Source organism: Pelodiscus sinensis, chromosome 8 (genome assembly GCF_049634645.1).
Source record: "Pelodiscus sinensis isolate JC-2024 chromosome 8, ASM4963464v1, whole genome shotgun sequence".
Taxonomy (NCBI): Eukaryota; Metazoa; Chordata; order Testudines; family Trionychidae; genus Pelodiscus; species Pelodiscus sinensis.
The window spans coordinates 12,207,558-12,231,784 of NC_134718.1; the positions used below are offsets into that span (position 1 = coordinate 12,207,558).

General features: G+C 40.4%; 1 protein-coding gene and 1 long non-coding RNA gene across 25 annotated transcripts in view; one reads left to right on the forward strand and one right to left on the reverse strand.

Annotated features, from left to right (window-relative positions):
* The window catches only part of ZMIZ1 (zinc finger MIZ-type containing 1), a 510,613-nt gene extending 487,878 nt beyond the window's left edge, over positions 1-22,735 (forward strand). For 20 of the 24 annotated variants that reach the window (XM_075934736.1, XM_075934735.1, XM_075934734.1 and 17 more), the window contains 8 exons: positions 2,930-3,090; positions 4,080-4,147; positions 5,016-5,084; positions 5,736-5,983; positions 6,383-6,463; positions 8,956-9,119; positions 14,530-14,778; positions 18,400-22,735. In XM_075934736.1, coding sequence (XP_075790851.1) covers positions 2,930-3,090; positions 4,080-4,147; positions 5,016-5,084; positions 5,736-5,983; positions 6,383-6,463; positions 8,956-9,119; positions 14,530-14,778; positions 18,400-18,507 — 1,148 coding nt within the window. In that variant the 3' untranslated portion in view covers positions 18,508-22,735. The remainder of the gene's footprint in view (positions 1-2,929; positions 3,091-4,079; positions 4,148-5,015; positions 5,085-5,735; positions 5,984-6,382; positions 6,464-8,955; positions 9,120-14,529; positions 14,779-18,399) is intronic. The other 4 variants (XM_075934752.1, XM_075934753.1, XM_075934757.1 and 1 more) reach the window with 2 other exon arrangements.
* LOC112544318 (uncharacterized) overlaps positions 1-24,227 on the reverse strand; it is a 119,552-nt gene that overhangs the window by 75,933 nt on the left and 19,392 nt on the right. The gene's annotated exons all lie outside the window — the stretch shown is intronic.

The following is a 24,227-nucleotide window of genomic DNA, read 5'->3' on the forward strand; positions in this document are numbered from 1 at the left end:
CCTCCTATTCACCGTGCGAGTGTGGAGTTGTTTAAGGTAGGGCAAGTCTGCCTTGGAGCATTTTAAATAGTTTTGCAAGCCTAGGCATGAGGGTTCCTCAGCATGGTCTGTTGTGTGGCAGTGGGTAGTCACCCCACACCTGGCAAGCCAACAGACTCTCCAGGCCCCTGAACAAAGAAGGGGGGACCTGGCACCACGTTCATTGAAGGGGCTTTGGGTGGAAGGGCACTCAACTCTGCCTGGACCATACTGCCTCTGTCAGTGCCACCTGGGGGCGCTGCACTTTTCCGGCAGCAATTTTAAGGGTCCAGGGCTCCGGCCGCTGCTGCTACATCTTTTGAATCTCTGGGCTCTGATGCATTTTCCCTCTTGCCCCTCCCCACCCCCATCAACAAGCCTGCCTCAGACCACAACCCCTCAGACAAACCAGCAGGAACTAAGTTTTATTTTATAAGAAAATGTAGAACAGGATTAAAATCCGACAGCCTCCTCCCTCTCTGCCTCACGCTCACAGCCTCAGAAGAGCTCTGTGTAAGCTCGAAAGCTTGTCTCTCACCAGTAGAAGTTGTTCCAATAAAGGATATTACCTCACTCACATTGTCTTTCTAACATCTCGAGACCAACCCGGGTATAAAATACTGCAAACAATGACCGTGTTACAAGCTGATACAGGATTCTAAGACTCTCCAGAATCATAGAATACTAGAACAGGAAGGGACCTCGAGAGATTATAAAGTCCAGTTCCCTATCCTCACAGCAGGACCAAGCACCGTGAGAGATGTCTATACAAACTGCTCTTAAATATCTCCAATAATGGAGATTCCACAACCTCCTTCAACAATGTATTCCAGTGTTTAACCACCCTGACACTTAGGAAGTTTTTCCTAACGTCCAACCTAAACATCCCTTGCTGCAATTTAAGCCCATTGCTTCGTGTCCTATCATCAGAGGCCAAGGAGAACAATTCTCCCTCCTCCTTGTAAGTATCCCTTTTAGATACTTGAAAACTGCTATCATGTCCCCTCTCCGTCTTCTCTTTTCTAAACTAAACAAGCCCAATTCTTTCAGCCATCCCTCATAGCTCATGTTTTACTAGGCCTTGAATCATTTTTGTTGCTCTTCTCTGGACCTTCTCCAATTAGAATGCCTTATTTATTTCGATACCATTTTTACTAACCTAATGAAACTTTTAATAACTTGTGGCTGGGCTTGCCAGAGCATCATACTATTGGGCTACCTCCCTGGTATACTCCAGTTCAGAAGCAGGGACGGGGCAGAGCAAAGAGTGATGTCAGCCCAAGAACTCTGTCATGCTGGGGGAATCCTCAGCTGCTCGCCATGTGAGCTTTTCATCGCTCAGGCTTTGTCTACGCTACAAAGTTTTTTAATCAAAACCCGCCTTTTGGCGACAAACGAGTGACAGCATACACGGTACAAGGGCACTTTTGTTGGGAAAATCACCCTGTTTTGGAGACAAAAAACTTCCAACCCTGCAAGAGACTTTTTTTTCTTTTTCCCTCCTTTTATGTAGACTCTGCTGTTTGTTATGTTGACAGAATTGGCTTCTCCCAGTATCCCACAGTGCCTGCCATGATGGCTGTACTCAGTGTTTTGTGATCTCTGCTGCCCTGCAGGCAAGCACCCCTTCCCTTTCAAAACTCCTGAAGTAACTAACAACTATTTGGGGAAGAAAGAGCAAATCATTGTACTGCTCCTTTTTGTTCCCTGCACTAGGAATATAGTGGCAGGCAGACGGGTGCTGCAGAAGGAGTGGGGCAGGCTGCTGTGCTGCTTTGACATTCCCCAGCACAGAGAGCTCACTGAGTTACTCATGGTGCCACTCCTGGGCAGCTGAAGAGACTGTGGGAGAATGGAGGAGGAATCCCAAGAAGTGCAGGATCAGCTCTTCCTTCCCACAACACTAGACTGTGGGCTTCATACCCACAGTGCATTGCTCACACTGTTGATAATGGTGCCCCCAGTGTGGACATGATATGTTGACAGAGGGAGCAAGTGTGACACCTTCTGGCAATTTTTGGATGTTGTCATAAAGTTGACCAAACTTGGTAGTATAGACATACCAGATCCTCTCAAGGTGGAAGAATCCCTAGTTGTCCATTTAGGGGTGCTTTCCATCTGCTTTGCAGCACAGATTGGACACACGCTGGAACTAAGCACCTGGCCCTATAACTTTTCAGTATGTGATGGTTTCTCTAAATTTGATTTTTATCCTATCTATGCTCAGATTCAGTTGTACACATAATCACTTGCTTAAGTATATAGGACTCTGTGCCATCGCATGAGAGTGGCAGGGGAACTTTCCAAAATCATATGAAAACACACTGAGGGTATGTCTACACTACAGTTTTTTTGGGAAAATGGCTGTTTTTCTGAAAAAAATCTCACATCCACACTGCAATCATGTTCTTTTGAAAAAAAATCAAAAGAACAGAGGAGTTTTTCCAACATTGATAAGCCTCTTTCTACGAGGAAGAACGCCTTTTCCAAAAGTGCTCTTTCGGAAAAAGGTGTGTGAGGATAGGGAAAGGGAGTTCTTTCGATAGAAGAGGGCAGAGGAAAAAGCACGGATGCCCTGGTGGCCACTCCGCCCATAGTAATCACAGCTTAAATGTGAGAGTGCGTCCGTTCAGTGTGGACTCTGTCTGTCGAAAAAGCAGATCGCTTTTTCGATGAGCATTGGCATTATGGACGCTCTCTTTCGGAAGAAGCTTTTTGAGAAGATATCTTCTGGAAAAGCTTCTTCCGGAAGAAGCCTTCAGTCTAGACATAGCCTTAGATGGCTAAAGCAGCCATTAAATCTGCATACAGAGAGAAATATTGTTCATACAACCAGACTTCAAGCAGCTACATTAAAAGCCAGAGTGCACGTGTGGCTTCTCTCACATACATATTCTGTCTTCCTAAATAGTCAAGAGGAACTTCAGCAGCGTGGCAGCCTCCTCTGGCAATGCAACACTAAATGGCGAGGATGGAGTGGAGCAGACAGCTATTAAAGTGTCTCTGAAATGTCCAATCACATTCCGGCGAATCCAGCTCCCAGCGAGAGGCCATGATTGCAAGCATGTGCAAGTGAGTGCATTTTAACGTCGTGACACTTGCCCCTCTGCTGTGCCTCACAGTGTCTTTTGATTGGTTTCTGTGGGTGGGAGATATGGTGAATTTCTCTGTCGTACAGCTTTTGTGGTTCAAGGTCATGTTTTAAATATGTCTAATTTCAGCCAAAGGATGTGACTGTTTCTTAAATAAATACTAAATTCAATTGATGATGGAAGTGTTAATTCCTCTTATCTGATTGCAAAATCACATACTTTTTATTGTGGATAACACCATCATTGGTCAGATCCTCAGGTTGCTATTAAGACTCGGTCCTAAAAACACATCCCTAATCCCACTGAACTCAGTGGAACTATTCACCTGTGTATTTGTAGGATCAGAGCCTGAGTCATTACTGAGATAAACTGTCAGTGAAGTCAGTAGCAGCTCACCTGAGTAAAGACTCAGGACATCAGCTAAAGAATAAGGCCCTACAGATTTGACCCAAAATGCTTCATGTCCCCAGTCTCTGTTGGTTGGGCTCACCTTCATTCCCAACACTTGAAAATGGGAGGAGGGATTATTGGAAGGATCCGTCAAGGATTGAGTTTTAATTTTCCCAGTTTTATTGGTTGCATGTCCTTTTGAAATGTACTGCTGCATTGAAGGGAGTATTTGTGATGTAGTTTTAAGGCATGTCAGGGGTGACTAAAACATATGGGTCTGCACTAGGTTTTAGCATTTTGCAAATGTAAATAATTAACATAATGTATCTGCTTGTTTTGACCAATTCCTCTTGCCAATCAATATGCAAAAAAAAAAAATCCCCCTTCTTTGTCTTCATTTTCTTATCAAGGGGGAAATGTTGGAAAATATTACATGCCTGTATGCAGGCTGGGAAAGGATATTTTCCACCTCCTCTCTTCAGCAGACTTGTATCTCCGTGCTTGCAGTCTTCTCTTATCACTCTCTGCAGTTTTATATTTGTGCAGATGGCTCAGCTAACATGTGTGTCTGACTTGCAGTGCTTTGATCTGGAATCTTACTTGCAACTGAACTGTGAACGAGGAACCTGGAGGTGTCCTGTATGCAAGTAAGTGAAACATGCTATGTCAGGTGCAGGTTGCATGGCATTTGTCCCAAGTTCTCTTCCAAAATGAACAATAAGAAGTGTTAGGGGAGAGATGTGTTAAAAATTGTGGGGAAGAACGGACAATGCCATTAAGAATGTGTGGTTTTTCTTGTTCCGTGTTACAGTAATATGGGACACGCCATGATATTTAAAAGGCAACAAAATTCAAATGAATGCAAGAAAATACTTTCTTCTGCAATTTATAACCTGGGGGTCACTGATTCAGGATATTAATGAGGCAAAGATTTGTGCAAGATTCAAAAGACGTTCAAACCTTTATATTGATAGGCTTGCTGGCACCTGCAGGGTTATTTCAGCTAGAATAATAGTTACTAAGGCTGTCCTTCCCTATGCATCACAGCATGAACTCCAACTCCATTCAGGAAGAAACTACTAAACGGCATTGGGGAATTGCATTGCATTGCCTCCCTCTGGATTATTCAGTGTAAGCCACAATCAGAGACAAGATACTAGAGTAGAAGGACTTCTGGTCTGTTCTGAGATTGCATCTCTGTTCTTCTCTGTTGTAATTCACAAATTACTGAACTTCAGAAGAGTAAAGGGTGCTCACATTCAGTACACCCACAATACGGGCTTGGCCACATTTTAGCGGTGGGAATCAATAGGGGAAATCTACACTGAGCTTGAAACAGAAATGCTCTGCCATGTAGTTTGTAATGTTTTACCCTGGTGATGGGCTGGTTACAAAATCCCAAGATCATGAGGAAACTGTATCGCGCAGCCAGGAACTGGTGACTTCCTCCCTAAACCAGCCTTCTTCTCTATATACATACTACAGCTATTACAATCTGGGTTTCTTCCTTTCTAGTAAAACTGCTCTACTGGAAGGTTTGGAGGTTGACCAGTATATGTGGGGTATTCTGAATGCTATACAAAAGTAAGTGAACTCTGTTTATTTCAGGTTTGCTTTTTGACCAGCAACACCAGTTCTCTGCTTGTTTTGAAAAGACTTTCCCCAGTTGTGTGTAATGATTAGAGCTGTTCACAGGTATTAGTTCTGGAAGTTGCAAGGGCTTGGGCTACTGATTATGAAGCTTGTCACCTGTTCAATCCAGGACAGGTTGGTAGTAATTGAAATTCATTATATATCAAATGGTTCTTTGGTAGCTTAGATTAAGTGACTTGGTCTCAGTTCAGTTGCTAAGGGAGTTGGCTCCAAATTGGCACTATTAATAGTTGACTCCTCAGAGAGGCAAAAGATGACATGAGGAGTGAGCTATTTTCTCACTCCTAATCCACATTAGTGGCATTTTCATGGACCATACAGAGATGTTTGCATTGCTGCAGTCCTGCTGAACCCCCCTCTGGACAAAAGGAAGGAGTAAATTTTTCAAACTGTCACCTGTTCAGAGTGCTGCTTACACCCTCTTGGCAAAGGAAACACTTTGAGATTGTATTGTCCTTGTGGCAAATGGAAACCACCACTTACAAACGCAGTTTTTCTTGGGAAGTTCAGGAGAACGGATAGCAAAGCAAAAACCAGTGATCCTTGTTGTTCTTGTCTTACAAAATTGTTCTTGTCTTACAGCTCTGAGTTTGAAGAAGTTACCATCGACCCAACGTGCAGTTGGCGGCCAGTCCCTATAAAGTCAGACATTCACATCAAAGATGATCCAGATGGTATTCCTTCCAAGAGGTTTAAAACCATGAGCCCCAGCCAAATGATCATGCCAAATGTGATGGAGATGATTGCAGCACTGGGTCCCGGCCCATCACCTTACCCATCCCTTCCACCTCCACCCGGGGGCAATAACTCCACTGAGTATGGTAACCAAGGTTGGTTTTATTGTTTCAAGAGCAAAGCAAACATATCCCAAACATTGTTTAGCGATTCAGTCAGCTTTTGTGAGCCACGTGTGTAGCAGTGTCATCTGTGAAAGCCCTTGCATGGAAGATCGTTTGAACAAGTAAGAAAATATACAGCCACTGATATGAAACTCTAAAGCAGCCCTTCCCCTTTAGAATTTATTTAGGCAAAAATCTGTAATGAAGTAAACCCGTTACTCTCACCCATTTTATGATAAAGCGCCTCTATTTCCCCCTACAACGGATGGGCAGCGAAGGCTCCCATGTCTACTTGTCTCATTCCCCAACACAGTTCCCTTCATCTTGCTTTCTGTCCATTTCCTCCATCCCTCCCTTTGGTGACTTCCTTTCCCTGTTCCCACTCTACAGAAGGCCACATACTGCTGAGGGTGATAACCATGGAGAAGCTTGGGCCAGTGGGCTGCCGTCTGAGCCTGCAGTCCTGTACATGTAAGCTTCTCCATTGCCCAGCTTTCATTCAGGGCCACTGTGGGTGCAGGGACAGAAGGCGGGCAACTTTTAAAGAACCATCCACAGCTTTGTTGAGACGCCCAGAAGTGTTTTTGCATTAGAAGTTAGAGTTGGAGTCGTGCACATTTCTCGACCACTACTATGTCCTAAGGTTGGGAAACACTGAACTAAATGCAGGCTGTTGGAGGTATCTGTTCTGCTATATTGAGAGTGACTAGATTAGAGTGACAGGTTGTAGCTCAAATTCTCAAGAGACTGTTGTCAAACTACAGACAGTCATCTTTGCAGTGATATGATATGACTCTCAGTACATCTCTCACTAGTCTCAGAAAACGTCTTTACCCTGGATGTGCTTCTTACAGTCATTTTGGGGAGAAATATATATGACCTATACATAATATTACATACATAATGTGGTTAATTTTCTCCAATGATTGTGAGACCAACAACAGATTATCCAGTTTTTTGAATGATTAAATAAGTGAACAAACGTAACAATATCATGGGTTCTGCATCCCAAAATGTGTTTCACTCGCTCAGTAGGGAGGGTACACAGTCAGAGCATGAGAGTAGGACTCACTCAATTTGGGTTTCGCTACCTGCTCTTCCCACTCACAGCCTGGGACAAGTTACCTCTTTTCTACTCATTACACATCTCCATGCAGTGAAGCTCAGTGCTTAAAAGCAGTTAATGTCCTCTGGTGAAAGACACTGTAGAAGGACAATGTTGTAGTAATAGTAAATACTGTGATGTTCATAGTTTAGTTTTAGTTATTTATTGCAATATGTCGATACGATGAGACCTCGCTCCTGCTCCTTCCTACTAAATCTTTCCTGAGAAGTGGGGTGAGGCCAGCTATGCACCGTAAAACTTACCCGGTTTGCAGATTAGCAAAGTGGGAATTAGCCAGGCTCTACAGCATTTACATGATAGATCAAAGTCTCTACTTCTTTGAGCAATACTCTTACATGGCTAATGACTTCTATTCCTCTGGGATTAAACTTCTGCTTAAAATGAGCTGTGCAGAAAAGCAAACAATGCAGATAGTTCAGTTTGTCAAGCTACCTGCTTGACTTGAAAATTTAAAGCTGATCTACTTCAGCTGACAAACTGCAAGCAAGTGCCAAAGCCGTTGTATTATTTCAGAGCTCAATATGATCCTATTCAGAGGCTTATATGAAATAGCTTGGTAGCCCTAGGTTTCTACCGTTTATATCAAGTAAACCACCAGAGTTGGCAGTCCACTAGGAAGCTTTAACAGAGACAGCCAGGATGAAAAAGGATATGGAGGGTGAATTATCCGCACATCGGTAGAGTCAGTTAGGAAGAGAGTTGGAGCATGCTGGCTAGAACGGTATGGAGCAAAACCACACTAGTCCTGACCAGACAGTACTTTATCTGAAGACAAATAGAGAATTGTAGTCTCTTAATCTAGCCATTTCCCATCCCTCACCAGCTCTCAATTCACTTAAAATCAGTTGTGAGAGGGCTAAAACCAAAGTATTTATTTTGAACCCCCTCCCACCCTGGAACTTTTTTGCTTTCAGGAAGCATCAAATCAAACCAACCTCGGTTTAGTTTTGAAAACTTGTTAATCTTCCATTCAGAATGCACACTTTGTGTTTTAAAATGTTGGCTGCAGTCAGATTGTAACACTGCAAATTAAAAGAATAAATGCCTAAAAGAGTTGGATTGTTTATGTTCCATTTTCCAAATGATCGAGTGCATTTTATTATGTTTTGTGAAAACAAGGAACATGATAGTACAGACTTGAGCCAAAGCATTGAGGCCTCTTCTGTATTACTCTTACAGGAAGCTATATGTTTGCTCTGAAAATGGGGCAGCAAAGTAGATGCCAGCTGTGAGGAAGCGCTGCAGTCACTTTTTTATGCAGTTCTGCCAAAAAGCCACCCAATGAACTACAGCAAGCCTGTAATCCTAGATAGACAGTAATCAAAACTGCATCATACCTGGAGTGGTTACCCTGTATAGGGTTGATTTTTAGGAATAAAGAACCCCAAATACTTTTGGATGTAGGATGTCAGTTAAATTTGAACTCCTGTCCCCAGAAGTGGGCTGTCCTCCAGGATTTTATGTCTTCGCTACTGAGTATTGGTTGTCTCCGTTCTTAAATGATTGTGCTACGTTGAAGTGGTTGCCAATTAAAATACCAGCATTTGCCAAGTTGCTACATGAATGTATCTGAACTGCTCCAGTTTCCCCTTAATTCATAGAATAGGAGCTATGTGGTGTCAATTGGTGAATGGTGACCTTTCTGTGGAAGATGACATAGAAGAGACTGGTTTGTTTGGTTTTTTCTCTACCTCTACTTTGCCCTAGTACACAGAACACAATTCCAGAGTAAGAGTCCAAATCACTGCCTTGCAGCTCTGTGAATTCCACTGCCAGGGGAGCAGTGTCAGAAAGCTGAGAGTCTCTTTCATGGTAACTCTTTTTTGGCTTTTTTTAGGCAACAGTTACCAAGGTCATGGCAATTTCGATTTCCCTCACGGGAATCCCGGTGGAACTTCAATGAATGACTTCATGCACGGGCCTCAGCTGTCTCACCCTCCAGATATGCCCAGCAGCATGGCAGCTCTTGACAAGCCCCTCAGTCACCCCATGCAAGAATCAGTAAGTAACCTTACTCCAGAGCTGTCTGGTTTTTGCCTTACGCAGTCGGGGATGTTGCCGCATTAGAATAATCCAGATGGGATTGTGAACTCTTCTTAGGTCTTAGTGGATTCCCCCATGTCAATTTTTAAAATAGATAAGTCCTAGTAAAATCCGAAGTGCCACATTTAATTTAGTGTCCGGTTTAGGGCCTGCGAAGCAGCAATTCTGATATTTTTGAGTTGTCATTAAGCTTGTCTCTGTGAAAGAAGGAACCTGGTCCAAGCAGGGTAGTCGCAGTGGTTTGTGACACGTGGAAAACTTTGATTTCATTCCCTGGGCCAGCAGGGTCTGTAAATACTTATCCCCAACAGAGAATCCATGAAAACATGATGAGCTTGAGACTAGCTTCAAAGTACAAGTGCCACCTTGTCGGCCGTTGTGACAGAATTTTGCATCTCAACATTCTGACACTGAAATCTGTCCAAGGCACACTGAGGGGTGGGGTTAAACAATCGGAAACTTGTTCTGGTAGGACACAGGACAGAAGCTTGGATGAGGAGAGGTAGACCTGTGGATTTCAAGGGTAGATGCTAACTGTCTTCTGAAAGGATATCAGTTGTTGAAGTGAGGAAAAAAACCAGAGGATGGTCAGATCTCAGATGAAGACACGAGACCACAGGTTGGGGATAGAGCTTGTTTATTTCCGAACACTGGATTGTGACTATTTCATGTGCAGAAATTTTTATCTGGAAAATACAGTTCTGTAGCAACAGTGGCAACACAAAACCTATCAGCGACACTTAGCTTTTAGGCTTGGCTCATCATCTGTTTAACTACTGCAGTAAAATGTTAATGTGCGTGTATATATATCCCCCTTTGTGTTTAAGTATCAAGGTAGGCCTGTCTATTGTCTGGCACTGTGTTACATGGATAGGAAGAATGCACAACTTGATATGTCAGATGTGCTGTGGTTTTAATGAGTATCGCAAAGCACATTTACAGTGTGCCACATGGACATGTAATGGCATGAGCTTAGGACACGAGTATTTATTCAGTGTCTCTTTTAGGTGGCTGCAGGTTTTTCTGAAAGAGAGTGGTGGGGAATTAGGAAGATGGTAGGATGAGTCCAAGAGCCCCAGTGAACAGAAGGCTGGCTGCAGAGGACAAATCCAGAAGCCATAGCAATTTTGTGAAGTGTAGGTTAATAAGCAATGGTGCAAGGCATACAATATAAGCCTTGGGAAACGTGCTTGTTGAACCATCCAGACTATCTGTAGCAGAGCCAACTGAATAGCCCTAAAATATAGTGAGGATTTGCTACCAGCACGAACTATCCATGCAGAGCAACTGTCGGTTTGTATAAAGGCTATAGGGACTTCTGCTTTGCCTCCAGCTAGGAAACACTTCAAACAAGAGTCCTAAGCCAGCCAGTGCAGATGGACTTCATCAGAGTTGAGCAGTGCCACTGCTCTGATGGGTTCCGTGACATTTTGCATAACAAGTGACAGAAGATTCAGAAAGCAAGTGGCTTGAAATTAGAGTGCAGAGCTTAAGGAGCTGTGTCGCCTTCTGTAAGCCAAGAGGAAGGGCAAAATTCTCTCCAGTCTCTGGGCTTCACTGAGTGCATGAGACTGAAGGGGCAAGTTTGGAGCAGTTCACAGCCCCTTGATTCTGTGGGCCAGTTTGTGAGGTAGTTACTCATACGAATTGGTAATTGATGGATCAGAGCTTAGCTTAGCTTTGCTTCCTACCTACCAGGACATGTACTCTATATTGGTGGAGGGGAGATGGCACTAAAGCTGGCTCCATCAGGTCTATGTCAGCTGATCCTTCCTGCACTTGACAGAGATTCTTGGCTGACCTGTTATGGCCAGTTTCCATCTTTCTTGCAGTGCCTGAATAGCATAAGGAAATCAGATTGGATTGAGAATCTTTCCTTAAGGCTTCAGATATTTCCCATAGAAGAGATTATGTTAGGGTTCTAATTGAGCTATTTGAGTATTATAAAATATCACTTAAAATAATACATCTTGGCTTGAGTATAGCAAGTTTTAAACCCACCGCTTTTCAGTAATTGCATTCCATTGCACACTCATAAAGCGCACACCTAAACGGGTTGTCAGTACCTTAAAGTAACTAAGTAATGCATGCATGATAATTGATATATTAACATAAAAACAGTTTTTGAGTAGCTCCTTACAGATAGCTTGTTTATTATTCTGCTATATACTTAGAATATGGAAATAGAAAATTGCCATACCAGTGGTTCATCTAGACCAGTGTCCTATGTCTAACTAAGATTGACCAATGAATGCCGGATATTGCAGAGGAAGTTGCAAGTAATCCCTTAATGGACTGTGTGGAGTAGCCTGCAAAGAAAGGAGACTAGCAAAGGTTGATCCTTCTTCATAAACCGTGAGGAAATGCAGAAAAAGTGTGGTGAGACATAGACAGGTTCTGATAATGGTGAATTAAATCATTAGAAATATCATTTGTCAACAGCGGTGTTACACCTATCTAACAAGAAAACCGGTCTCCCATCCAGCATGTGGCTGTGAGGAGAGAAATAAACCTCTAGGTTATAAAGTGTTTTAGTGTTCTGTGGGGCATAAGGCTATATATGGATATAAGAGGACTGCAACACAGTAGGCACAATTCCTTCATAATTATATATTTTCATAACATTTCAAGGTTGCAAGTAAGTTTTATGGGGAAGGTGATTTCAGGCTAATTTCAAGCCTGTGGCTCCTAAAGGCAAATTAGAAAAATTCCATATAAAGGTGGTACCCTCATTCATAACGTACATTCAGCAGCACTGTAACTGGTAATATTTAAAGATAGAGTGCTAAATTTACATACTGATCCTTTCCCCATCATTAATTTTTCATTGAGTTCAAAGGAATGTTAGCTTTTGGCCAGCATTTTCAAAATAGCGAAGCACGTGCACTTTATGGCAAGATTCCTAACACTTACTGTCAGTCTTATAAATGTTGTCAGTGCTGTTTTGTGTCATTAAATTGGAGAAGGGGCTTGCATCTCTATTTCTCTGATAAACTGCTATTTTGTAGATTGTGTATATCTGTATTTTAAGGAGTACAAAAACTCAGAAAAGTTTGTGGTCTGAGAAGTTTTTGGTTTGCATGCCAGGCTGTAAACAAAGGCAGTTTTGTTAAACTGTGCATCCTGCTTTTTTTATGATATGAGGACAGGGACTTGAACACATTAAAGATGTCTGAGAGTTGTTTAGGAATGCTGCATCCAGCTTTTGAATCCTTATGAGCTTCCTCAAGTTGATTTTTGATGGAGTTTTATGGTCTTGAGTAAATAATCCACTAAATAAGAGAGATTTAAAGCCCAAAATGTATGTTTGAGAACAAGTTCATCTTATAAACAACACTCAAAGTAGAGTTAGATGGTCTGTAAGGGAACTTTTTTGGATTCCCTATCCTTTGATGTTGTTATGAACAATCATTGTCCATCCAGCAAATAGCTCAGGCATCAAAACAGACTCTTACAGATATTACCTAAAATATTCCTTTGCTTTGCTTTGTGTCTTATTATCAAACATAAGAATGTCTCTTAGCTTAAATATATGTATTTTTTTATAAATTGCTAGCAATTTTTCCAGCATTCTCATACCCATGTAGCTTAGGGTTTAAATGGCATAAGTCCAAGAGAACATTTTTAAAAATTCTTTTTCCCCATTTTAACAACACTACATTGAATTATTTAAAAAAATCTATTTCCCTGCTTCTGCTGTACATTTATTTGATTTGATAGCTAGACACTGTCCAATTTCTTTTGCATTTTATTAGCTTTGATACTCATTTATAGTAGGCCCATACTAGTATAGCTACATCAGTGAAGGGCATGTTTTTTCTTATTAAATGAATAGAGCAATAGAACCCTAACTGTGGACACAATTATACTGGCATGAAGGTGCTTTGTACTAGTATAGAACTTATACCTCTTCCTGTACGGGAATAACTATACTGGCATGACAAAGGCCACACTGGAATGGGTCACTCCACTGTAACTATACCAGTGTAATTAAAGGTGTGAGTGTTTCTGTTGACAAGGTTTATGGCTCAGTAGACTGTTCTGGAAGTATAAAGGGATCTATGTTACAGTTTCACCCACTTCCCACCCCATTTACATAGCCAGAGTATTGTAAAGGGATCCTAGTGTAAATGCGAGTCAGACCCACTGGAAAATCTAAAACACAGAAATGTAGACAAATGTTTCAATAAAAAATGACTGGTTTCAGGTATATTTTTGACTGCTGTAAAATATTTCTATTAACATAGGCTTTCATAATAAAGTTCCCGATGCCATTTACTTTCCAAAATTAAATGTTCTAGCTTAATAACCTGACAGTTCCCTTTGAAGTGAAAGGGTCAACTCTGACAGAATTTTGCTGGCTTTTGTGGGTTTGTGTTGGATTGTTTTCATGCTGTTGTTGTTGCTTGCGTTTGCTCTTTTATTTCAGCTATACTTTGTGGCAATATGTAGCATTCCTCAAAAAATGTTCACATTTGCTTATCCATCTACCCAATTACCGTGAACGCATTGGTTCCATGAACATTCATGCCATTTTTTTCATGGCACCAAATTCCCAGGAACACTGCAACATTAAAGGTAGCATGGAAAGGAAGGGAGAAAATAAGGTTTGTGCCCTTTCATTGCTTCTTTATGATGTGAGTAGAGGAACAGAAATTACCCCCCCCCCCCATCCTCCCCCAAATAACATTGTTTGAAGATTTCCTTAATTTGGGGGCCTGGAATTTTCTTCCACATAGAAAATTTCAGGAATGGCAAGTCCTTACCTTTTTGGATTTTGAAAGAGGGCTTCTTGGATGACTTAAAGGTAGACTGGGATCTTTCTCAGCCTTTAATTGAAGGACAGAGGTCGTTGACAAAGAGAGGTTTTCTGCCATGTATTTTAAATTAAGTAATAACCATAATGGAATAGAATGTTATTGATATTACCTACTTAACACAAATAGTCTGAAAAACTATCACTTGTCTTCTCAGTTAAGCAGGTTTCTCTTGACTAGCTTCTTTGATGTCACCATCCTACTGTTTCTCCAGTCATCCATAGACCCTTCCTGGGAAAAAAGGATTATTAATGCAAAGAAATAAGCAAAACTTTCCTACCCTGATCTTTTCTCACCTTTAACGCTTTGTTTACCCATCATGAAGAAGCAAATAAATAGCACAAATCCAGTGCTCTCCCCCTTCCTCCCTTTGCAGAAAACCTTGAAAGAGACAAACATTTCCTCTGATACTGGGATATGGGATTCTCTTTTTTGATGGCTTTTTGGTTTTGTTTTTAACATTCAGTTGAGGAATTTCATTTTCTTCAGACACCAGGAGCATTGTACATTGTGGCCTCACTTTCTTTTCCTGCTTTTTTCCTCCTTCGCAGATCCCTCATCCTGGCAGCACTGATCAATCCCATAGTTCCATGCAGCAAGGTTTGCACGTACCTCACCCCAGCAGCCAGTCAGGGCAGCCATTACATCACAGTGGTCCTCCTACCCAGCAGTCCCGGCAGCCGCCACAGGCCGCTTCTAGCAACCATCCACACAGTGACCTGACCTTTAACCCCTCCTCCGCCTTAGAAGGTCAGGCTGGTGGCCAGGGAGCATCTGACATGCCGGAGCCCTCACTGGATGTAAGTTTGTGTCATACTATCATCTGCCTGCCTTGGAATGTGCTTTACATTTCTGAGAGGTGGCGGGGGAGGGCAGGGCGAGGGAAAGGGAAACCGCTTTCACAGCACATGTCATCGTTTCATGCATCGTTACATGGACTTAATCACAGACGCTCTTGGCTTGCTGAGAGAACCCTTTCCGCTGTAAGCACCTGCATGACCCACACACCAGGTCTTCTTTTTGATGAGGGTGTTTTCCTGGAGCCAACCTTTTCTCAAGAAAATTGGCCATTTGTACATCTGCTTTGTTTTTATTTCTTTGAAGTAGTGAGCCTGTGATAAGTGACCCGAGTAAAGGGCAGGCCACAGGTGCACTGTCCCAGGTGCAGACCATGAACTGAATTGTAACTGAGAAAGTCGCAGTTCAGAGCCTGCTTCCTCCCTAGCTCCTAGGGCATAGGAATCTGCGCCAATATGGTGTCATTTACCATCCCTCGCCATGCTGACTGGTGTCAGAGTGGAACTTTGTCTCCACCCACACTGTCCAGTAGCAGCCCTTCAGTGGCTGCTCTCCCTCATGCACTGACCAACTCTGATGGTAGCCAGTGCTAGAGAAGCAAGCTAAGAGAAGGCCTTTTTAGTCTCTACTCCCCTGTTTGGTTGCTTACGGCAGCTCTTGACTGAATCCTGAGTTATTTCTTTATCCTGTTTCAAGGCCAGTTGTAATCCTCTGTTTCAAACAAGGTTAAGGAGTTTGTTTATCTCTCCAGGAACCCTTCTGGTCAGCCAAACATTTCTTTCAACATACATTTCTTACTGCTAGGGTTTGGTTTGGTTTGCTCCTATCCTCCTACTTTCAGTCTCTGTTGTCCACTCAACACATGGCGTGATTATAACTTCCAAAGAAGCGCTTACTGATGTGCCGCAGACTTGCACATGTATTTCTTGCTCATATGCTTTTACATATTCTCTACCACAGAACAGTGCTGTGTCTTTAAGTAGCCATACAAAAGGCAGAGGGGTGGAAGTAGAAGAGACAGGATTACCCAAGTCATTCTGGTCATTCCTCCTTTAGTAACTATGAAAGTTACGGGGGGAGGAAGGGGTCAGTTTCAATGTCTACATTTACAAGCTTACAGAGGCACAGCTGTATCCACGTACGTGTGCTGCCGTACGAGTGCTTGTGCTGCCACATTATCCAACAGCAGGGTGCTCTACCTTTGACATAATAGACCCCAATCAGCAAGTGATGGCAGCTGTGCCAGTGGGAGAGCGTCTCGCACCAACATAGCACTGTGCACACAAGCACTTTCCCTGGCAAATCATATGTTGCTCGGGGCGGCAGAGGTATTTTCACATCCCTGAGTGAGAAAGTTTTCATGACGTAAATTCTGCTGCCACTCCTAGGAAGCTCACAGTGAAGCCAGTGGGGGACGCACCTTGGGGGCAGCAACAGAACAAAGTTATTAAGTGCCACATTCTCAAATAGTGTCAATGGGTCACAAAAAGACCTAGGCTTCTCCTTACACAAGTGTTTAGGTAACATGAAGAACGATTTTTTTGGTTTAGGCTCTAGACACCCTTTCTGGAGGGGTAATTCATAGTATAACAATCTGGATAGACAGAAATGATTATCAGTGACAGAATCATTCCATTTCTGAAATTGCTTTACCCAGGCAATGAGACATATGCAGATTGTGCAGTGTGAGTTTTTTTTAACATAGGTAGCAATTCATTAGGGGATATCTTCAGTGGATATGTTATGGAAGTGACAATTAGTTAAAAATGTCATGCAGCATTTGTTATCCATGAACTAAAAGCTAACTTCAAAATATACAATGGCTGTTAATCTAGCCTGGTGTACTCACTGTTGAGCAGAGCAATTACTTTAGTGAAGCTCAATATGAAGACTCCCATCCCAGGAGAATTTCTCTTCTATATCAAAATCTACATTATCTGGATACGGAAGTGAATCTGTTCTTGTGTTTAGACAGCAATTCAAGACACTCTTATTTTCAGAAGTCTTTTTACAAGCTCAGAAAATGTGCCAAATAACTAAAGAAAAAGAACGTTTACACAATAATTCACTGTGGGCCGCACAGGTATAACTGCCTAGTTTTGGTCACATACTAACACCTTCCTGATCTATTACAACTGCTTCTTTATTTTACATGGACCTTCACATTTATGGCTTGCGGGATAGTGGCGAGAGAAATTGTCTAAAACCACCATTCCAAAAAATGCATACAGTGAGCCTCAACATTACATTAATTCTTTACCTTTAATTAATTGTAAGGCCTTGAGAGCGGGGGCCTTCTTGTACTCTGAACAGCACTTTGCACAGGGGGGTTGCAATCCTGAACAGGGTCCTCTATACAACTATAGTACAAATTATGCTAATGTATGGAAGGGTATCATTGCATGTCATTGCCTAGTACTCTTTGTGATTACAGTGGGGTTGTTTTTTTTATTTAGTGCATGTTCCTAAATAGGACATCAATATTTTAAAAACAATAACAATTATTTCCTCCAGGAGAGGCAATTTTTTAAATCATCGCAATCATATCTTGAAAAAGCAAATAAGAAAAGTACCATCTTAGAGACTATGTTTACATTTCATTTTTAAAATATTGAAAGAGAAATTTACACCTGTTTAAAGTTTATTGAATGAAAATGGTATTTGCATAAGAATACTAAAACAGATTAATATTCAAAGTGCAATATTATTGAAGTCTAGCATTTAGTTTTGTAGCACTGGATAAACACGTAGCCACTACAAGTGTGCATTGGAACGGCTATTCCATTTGTTGAAGTAATCCATGTCTTTCTATCTTGGCACTAAAATAATCTTGAATCTAAAAAGTGCTTATTCTTATTCCATACTCCTTTTCACTGCCACAGTTTAGATTTGTCTTTTCGGTTAGGAACAGAGTAAACTGTAAATTGTCACTGAGAAACTGATTAGTTGGAATTCCTGTGTATCTGTCAGACTCAAAAGGGATCTGAATGGAATTCTGAAGAAATTGTCCGTTTGGAGCCATGTGTCAGTGAGTATTGAGTGGGCTCACCTGTCAGACATGGGTCACCTGTAAGATACTGCAGCCAGTTCATCTTTCCAAGCAGATATGCATAATTCTACTTTGTCTACTTAAAGCGAAAGATATTTGTCAATGAATCTTAGTGAATGTTTAGAGTATGAATTTGCATATAACTTTTATGAGTGCTCCCAACGAGAAAGTCATATACACGGGCAAAAAAAACTTGGCAAATATCACCAACTAGGGGATAAATTGTAACCCATGGAATAAAAACACGCTGGCCTACACATAAGTGATTCATGTTAAGGATGTTTGCCTTGAGACTGTAATTGCCATGATACTGGGACTGCAGTTCTCATACCAAAAACGGTTTATACAGATTTCCCCAGGCACGAGTTCAGACTAGATGATCCCTCCTAGCTCTATACTCTTTGTAGTGGCCATCATATCTTGATATTACATCATCTTACTTTGTTTATGCTTTTGATTTTTTTAAATGTACATACACTACAGTCAGTTTCCAGGTATGTGCAGCTTTTAATCCTTCATTCTGCTAATCTGTTTCCATTACATTTAATTTTCCTGTTAATTTTATATTTTGTAGCTGCTTCCAGAACTCACAAATCCAGATGAGCTGCTTTCGTACCTGGATCCTCCCGACTTGCCAAGCAATAGCAATGACGACCTTCTCTCTCTCTTTGAGAACAACTGAAACCCTATGTATTTTCCCCACCCCATCACTTGTCCACACGTGGGTAGCTGCACAAAGAGGAATCGTCACACTCCCTTTCCACAGAAAAACCAACAAACTCATGACTCAGTCAAATGGTGCACTCCCTACTTTCTTCATCTTAGAACTGATTTTGTCAGCTTCACTGACTGCGGAAGCAATGGGAGAAAAAAATCAGAAAGAAAGTGGTGCTCTCAGAGACTGCCGCTACCTGGCACACCCAAGCACAGACAATAGTGCGGCTAATGGAAACCCTGTTTGTTGTTAATCCTAAAGAGAGAGAGTTCTGAGATACACATAGTGTGAAGTATATTGGCAAGAACCAATCTTGGCAAGGAAACAAAAGGCAAGAGAATGGAATTGTCCTAATTGACCAGTCTCAAAATGTCCTTCCAGCGAGTGTTCTTCCATTTTTTTTTAAATCCTTCTCCCCCCTTTCCCTCCTTCCCCCCTCAACTGCAGATTTGTGTTGGACAGACTGTATTGGCCACACACATGAAGGAAAGCAAACATCTAAATCACCAAAAAGCACAAATAATACAATAAAAATCAAAAATCGGGAAGCGATACATCAAAGGAGACATCTGTGTAGCTAATGTTTTGTCTTCAGTAGAGGAACCCTGAGAATCTCCAGGCTGCAGACAGTGTGTGTTTGTGTTTATAGAGCGTAGGAATCTGCAATACTTGTTTGCAAGATCTCCCTCTGCTTAAACACACAGACTTGGAAAAAACCCTTTAAATTCGTTTTGGGTTGTTTTTGTGTTTTGTTTTTGTGTGTGTGTGTGGCTTTGGTTTCCAATCACTACCATTTGTGACTGTGTCGTTATCCAATTGTTGACATGATTATTTTTATCCAGGATATCCATCCAAAATGGAAAAGAAGTGGGGAGGGAGTGTAAAAAAGTTTTCTATTATCTAGAGCCTTCAGTGTGCTCAGTCTCCATGTCACTAGACCCTCTGTACTGCACAATACATAGCAAGACATGCTGGGTGAAGGCAGGGAAGAGCTCTTGGCATTTTTTTTTTAATTATTATTTTAAAGAGCTTGAAAGGAGCATTGAAAATGGACAGATATGGTAGAGCTTCTCTTTTGTTTTGCTTTATGTTTCACATACAGGACTGTTACATGTAATGAAGCCGTTTTCCCGTCCTGTTTTTTTAACTCCTTTAGCTGCCCAGGATGTTTTATTTTTCAACAAGGATGAGAATGGGGAAAATAAGTAATTGTTGGTAGGTTACTACTGCCCTCAACAGACCCTGCTGCCAGGCACTGTCTTGCCCCTGTGATCTGTGATTCTCGTGTGGCTGCTTCTCCTGCATGAGCTTCCTATTGTGTCAGTGCCCATTTTTCTGCACGCGCTCTCTCTCTTTCTCACACAGACACACACACACACACACACACACACACACACACACACACACACACACAAATTATGTACAGTAGCTGTGTAAAAAGTGCATGTGTGCCAACTTTGCCCTTGTGGTGCGACATTTCAGCTTTTGCCCACTGTACGGTTATTGCTTTCTTTGTTACTAAAGCACATTTGACAGTCCTCCCTCCCTTATTTGTTCTCAAAAATATGTTTTAAAAAACTTAAGTGCCAGATGGAATTTTGTTAGGTTTTTTTTGTCTGTTTGAATATGTAATCCTCCCCTATTCCCCCTCGCCTCCCCATTTCCCTTTTAGTTTGCAATGCTGTAAATGGCATGACACGTGCTTACAGTTCTGGATTTGCTTTCCTCACCAAAGTCAATATTTGTAAATGCTTTGCGTATTTTTTGTTAACATTTCCCATTACTGCTGTACATGCATCGTGATATATATATATGCTAGTCCGCAGCACCTTGCTGTAGATATTAAAGGAAATGGCGGTTTAGTTCTTTTATTTTCCAATAGGCGTATTGAATTTGTCAAGCGTTTTATGTAGAGGTGTTCCCATGCGTATATTTTTCCTGTTTTAAGTTTTTTTAAAGATGCTGTTCATTATGCAAAATCAATTATTTTAAGAATTGCTATTGTAAATATCTTTGTGAATAATTTAGCATCGTCTTTGATGATATTCAACATTTTCATCATTGGGTTATCCTTTTGCTGGCGTTTTAAAATACCTTATCTGGAAAAAAAAAATGGATCCTTTTAAAAAAAAAAAAAAAGTAGGGTTCTTTAACAGAATAAGGGAGCATTTTTTTTCTTTTGATAAATTAGCCCAACTTTCATGCCCATTTCTCGAAAAAATTGATACATCGGGCAGTACCTGGGCAATCAGGTTCCAGCTCTGTCATGCAAACTGAATAATAGATAATTTCCTGGGGCAAAAAATAATCTTCACTGCCTGCATGGGTGATTATGGGCTGGTTAGTGGCAGACATTTTGCCTGAATCATCAGCGCTCGTAGAGCCAGCCCTGAAAACAGGTAAACATGCACTAAGACAAGCAGCAAGTATATAAGGTACAAAATGTATCTGTCTTCAGCTACTCCAGATTTTGAAACTGGAGCTGTCTAACACGTAAGGGTATTGGTGGGTGGGACAGGGAAACAGTACAGTATGTTTTATTCTGCTTACAACTGTCTTTTCTTCACTAGACTTGGCCACTTGTAGCGGATCTCTGCAGAATGTTAACGATATCTCGGTATAATACACAGTGACATGGTTGTGGTATGGTGCCACACTCATGCAATTAGTAGGAAAGACCTTTCTTCAGTTACCAATGTGTTTTGTAGCCGGTTTTACTGTAGTTGTTTTTCCCCTGTATTTTTGCTGCATCATTTATGTAGGTATTGAAGTCATTTGCATGGGTGGATAACGACCTGACTTTGTATTGCCTTTAGGTATTTGGGGGTTTTTTAGTCATAGACCTTAGAATAAGGAACACTTCTTACTATAAGTTGGAATTGGTTGCTCGAATTCTGTAATTGATACTATTATCGATTATTTCACTGCTCTACCCTATTGTTGCTTGAGCAGCTGGCTAAATAAGTCACCTGAAATCATGTGTCTATTAAAACGAACCTATGCCTTTCAAACCAGGTATGTTAAGAACCAATCTGTTGCTAACTGGTAGTTGTCTAACTGTCTCGTGTAGAAGTACCTGTTGAGAAACAAGCTTAAAAACCCACAGAGAATAGCAATGCAGTTATGCTGGTTTTCTAGTTTGTATATTAATAACAGAGAAATCAATGGACTTTTTAACAACTGCAAATGTTCAGCCTACAGAACCACGTTTCCTAAGCAAAAGTGACACTAGGACTTTTAGCCATCATCAAACTGTCAGAAATTTGAGACAGTTTCAAGACTATCAGCTGATGTCAGGTACTGTACAGTGGATTCAGTATGAAAAAACTTCTTAATGAAAATATGGATAATTTTTAATCTGTTCACTGCCATAATGTTAAAATGTAGGGAAAGGCCTACCAAATAGTTATTTTCCTTTAAAGCTTAATTTTTCTATCAAATTCCCGGTAGTGTTTTAATGTTTTTTTGGTTTTTAAAAATTGTTTCCCTATGGAAGCTCATCTGGGAAAGAACCCACAAAGATCTACAGTTCTGCTGCCAAGACATTGTTATAGGACTGCCAGATGCATACCGATGTCTGCAGTGGAGACTCAAGGGACAGCTGTACATATGTAAATGATGAATAGAGACATGTTAACAGAAATGCATTCATTTTCCTTGGAATGTGCATTGTTTTTATTTTGCAGGAAAAAAAAAGCTTGATGCTCCATCTTAAGTGGAAAATGAATCCTGTTTGTTAGCGTTTGTGAAGTCTCAGCATTTGTTTCACTTTCACTTCTGTAATATACTCTGACCCTTTGTGGAAAGAACTCTTCATTTTGTTTTGTTTTTGTTTTACCTACATGTAATAATTAGCTTAAGTGTACTAGTCTATCACCTGTGTATTTTTAGGGTGCTACAGAAATAATGAAGAAAATAAGGGGATTTAAAAAAAAATTGTAACCAAATTCATACTTTGTACAATTTTTGATATCATGATCAGAGGAGAATTTAAAAAAAAAGTACAATCTGAAATAACATGCAAAAATGGCCATTGTCTTTGTTTGTACATTGTATGTACAGTACAATGCAATCATTTCATACTTTAAATTGGTCAAAAAAATAATTGTGATTTTTAGTCTTGCAAAACTGTATGTAGTTAGATGATGTGACAACCTAATATTTATCTAATAAATATGTATTCAGATGAAACCTGAATATTAGGTGTTCATGTGGTTATTTTGTATTTAAAAATCAAATTATTTGACAATTGCTAGACATTTATATATTCTGTTGTAACACTGACGTATTCTCATTTGCTCATGTTAATTTTTTCCTAAATAAATTTACAAAATTAAGGTTTGGCTAATTGGCAGCTATTTTGTAAATCAGAAGTTTCTTTTTAAAACAAGCAGAATTCAATTTGTGTGTTAATTTGAAAGTAACTCTTAATGTATTGTATGATTTTGGGTGGGGGAGAGAAAGTGAAAACAGGGAGGGCCAGCATTTTTTCTGTGAAACTTTTTGAAACAAAATAGTCCTTTTCTTCAAACTGTTCAATAGAATTTTTCTGGTTTTCAGTGAAAAGCCACAAAAAAAATCAGTTTGAGGGGTTTCAAAGTAAAACTGGAAAACTTTGAAGGAAATGACATTTTCATTGAAAATTTTTGTTTTGAATAAATGCTCTTTGTTGATTACAAAACTGATTTTTTCGCCACTGGTTATATACATTATACTTCAGGTTTTATGTGGAAAAAATAGTATTTTCAGATTCTTACTTCATGACTACAGATAAAAAGTATCATTGAAAAACATGGAAAGTCAAAAGGTTTTAGGCTCCAAGTGTCACACACATTAAAGTTTTACCCTGTGCTTTTAAATAGTCCATTAAATATTTCATTGTAGAATCCTGGTTATCACCAGTTGTGAAATTGTACATTTGATCCAGAATCTAATGTGCTCTTGACAATTGTAACCAGGACAACAGGTGAGAAGTTACATATCCAGCAAATTGCTATATGATCCTTTTATATAGGTAAATGTAGAGCTAAGTACAAAGGAAGCAGAGTCATTATCAGATGTCTGTTTTAGGATGGACTTTAAAAATTCTAACTAATTCTTTAACATTAAAGACTTCTTTAAAGGGGAGGAGAAAGACAATGGGAGTTTGACCTGGTATTGGAAATAATTCCATGAAAAGTTTGGTAGAGAATGGAAAGGAAGATAAAAGAACAGTCTGGAAGCTACATATTAGACCCTGATTCTGGAAAACGTGTAAGCACTTGCATAACTTTAAATATGCGTGTAAGTCCAATTGACTTCAGTGAGACTTTCGCATGCGTTTCTGTACTTTCTTGAGATAAGGCCTTGCAGAATGCCAGTCTACAGCTACTGAACATGTAATGTAACATAGTTATTTATTTACTTAATATGTAAGGGATTTCATTACATTGTTACATATCTAATAGAACTGGTCAGAAAGGTTTCAGTGGAAAATGCTGATTTGATTAAATCAAAAATTGAATGGGAAAATAAAAATTTCATCCACACCTTCAATCAGAAATTTTCAAAAGATTTCATTTTGACAGTTTTTTTACTTACATTGTAATACAATCTGTAGTATACTAACTGTTCAAACAATCATGTAGAAACAAAGTCTTTTGACCTTATCAACACAAAACATTTATAGAAGGTCAAGTACAATGTTA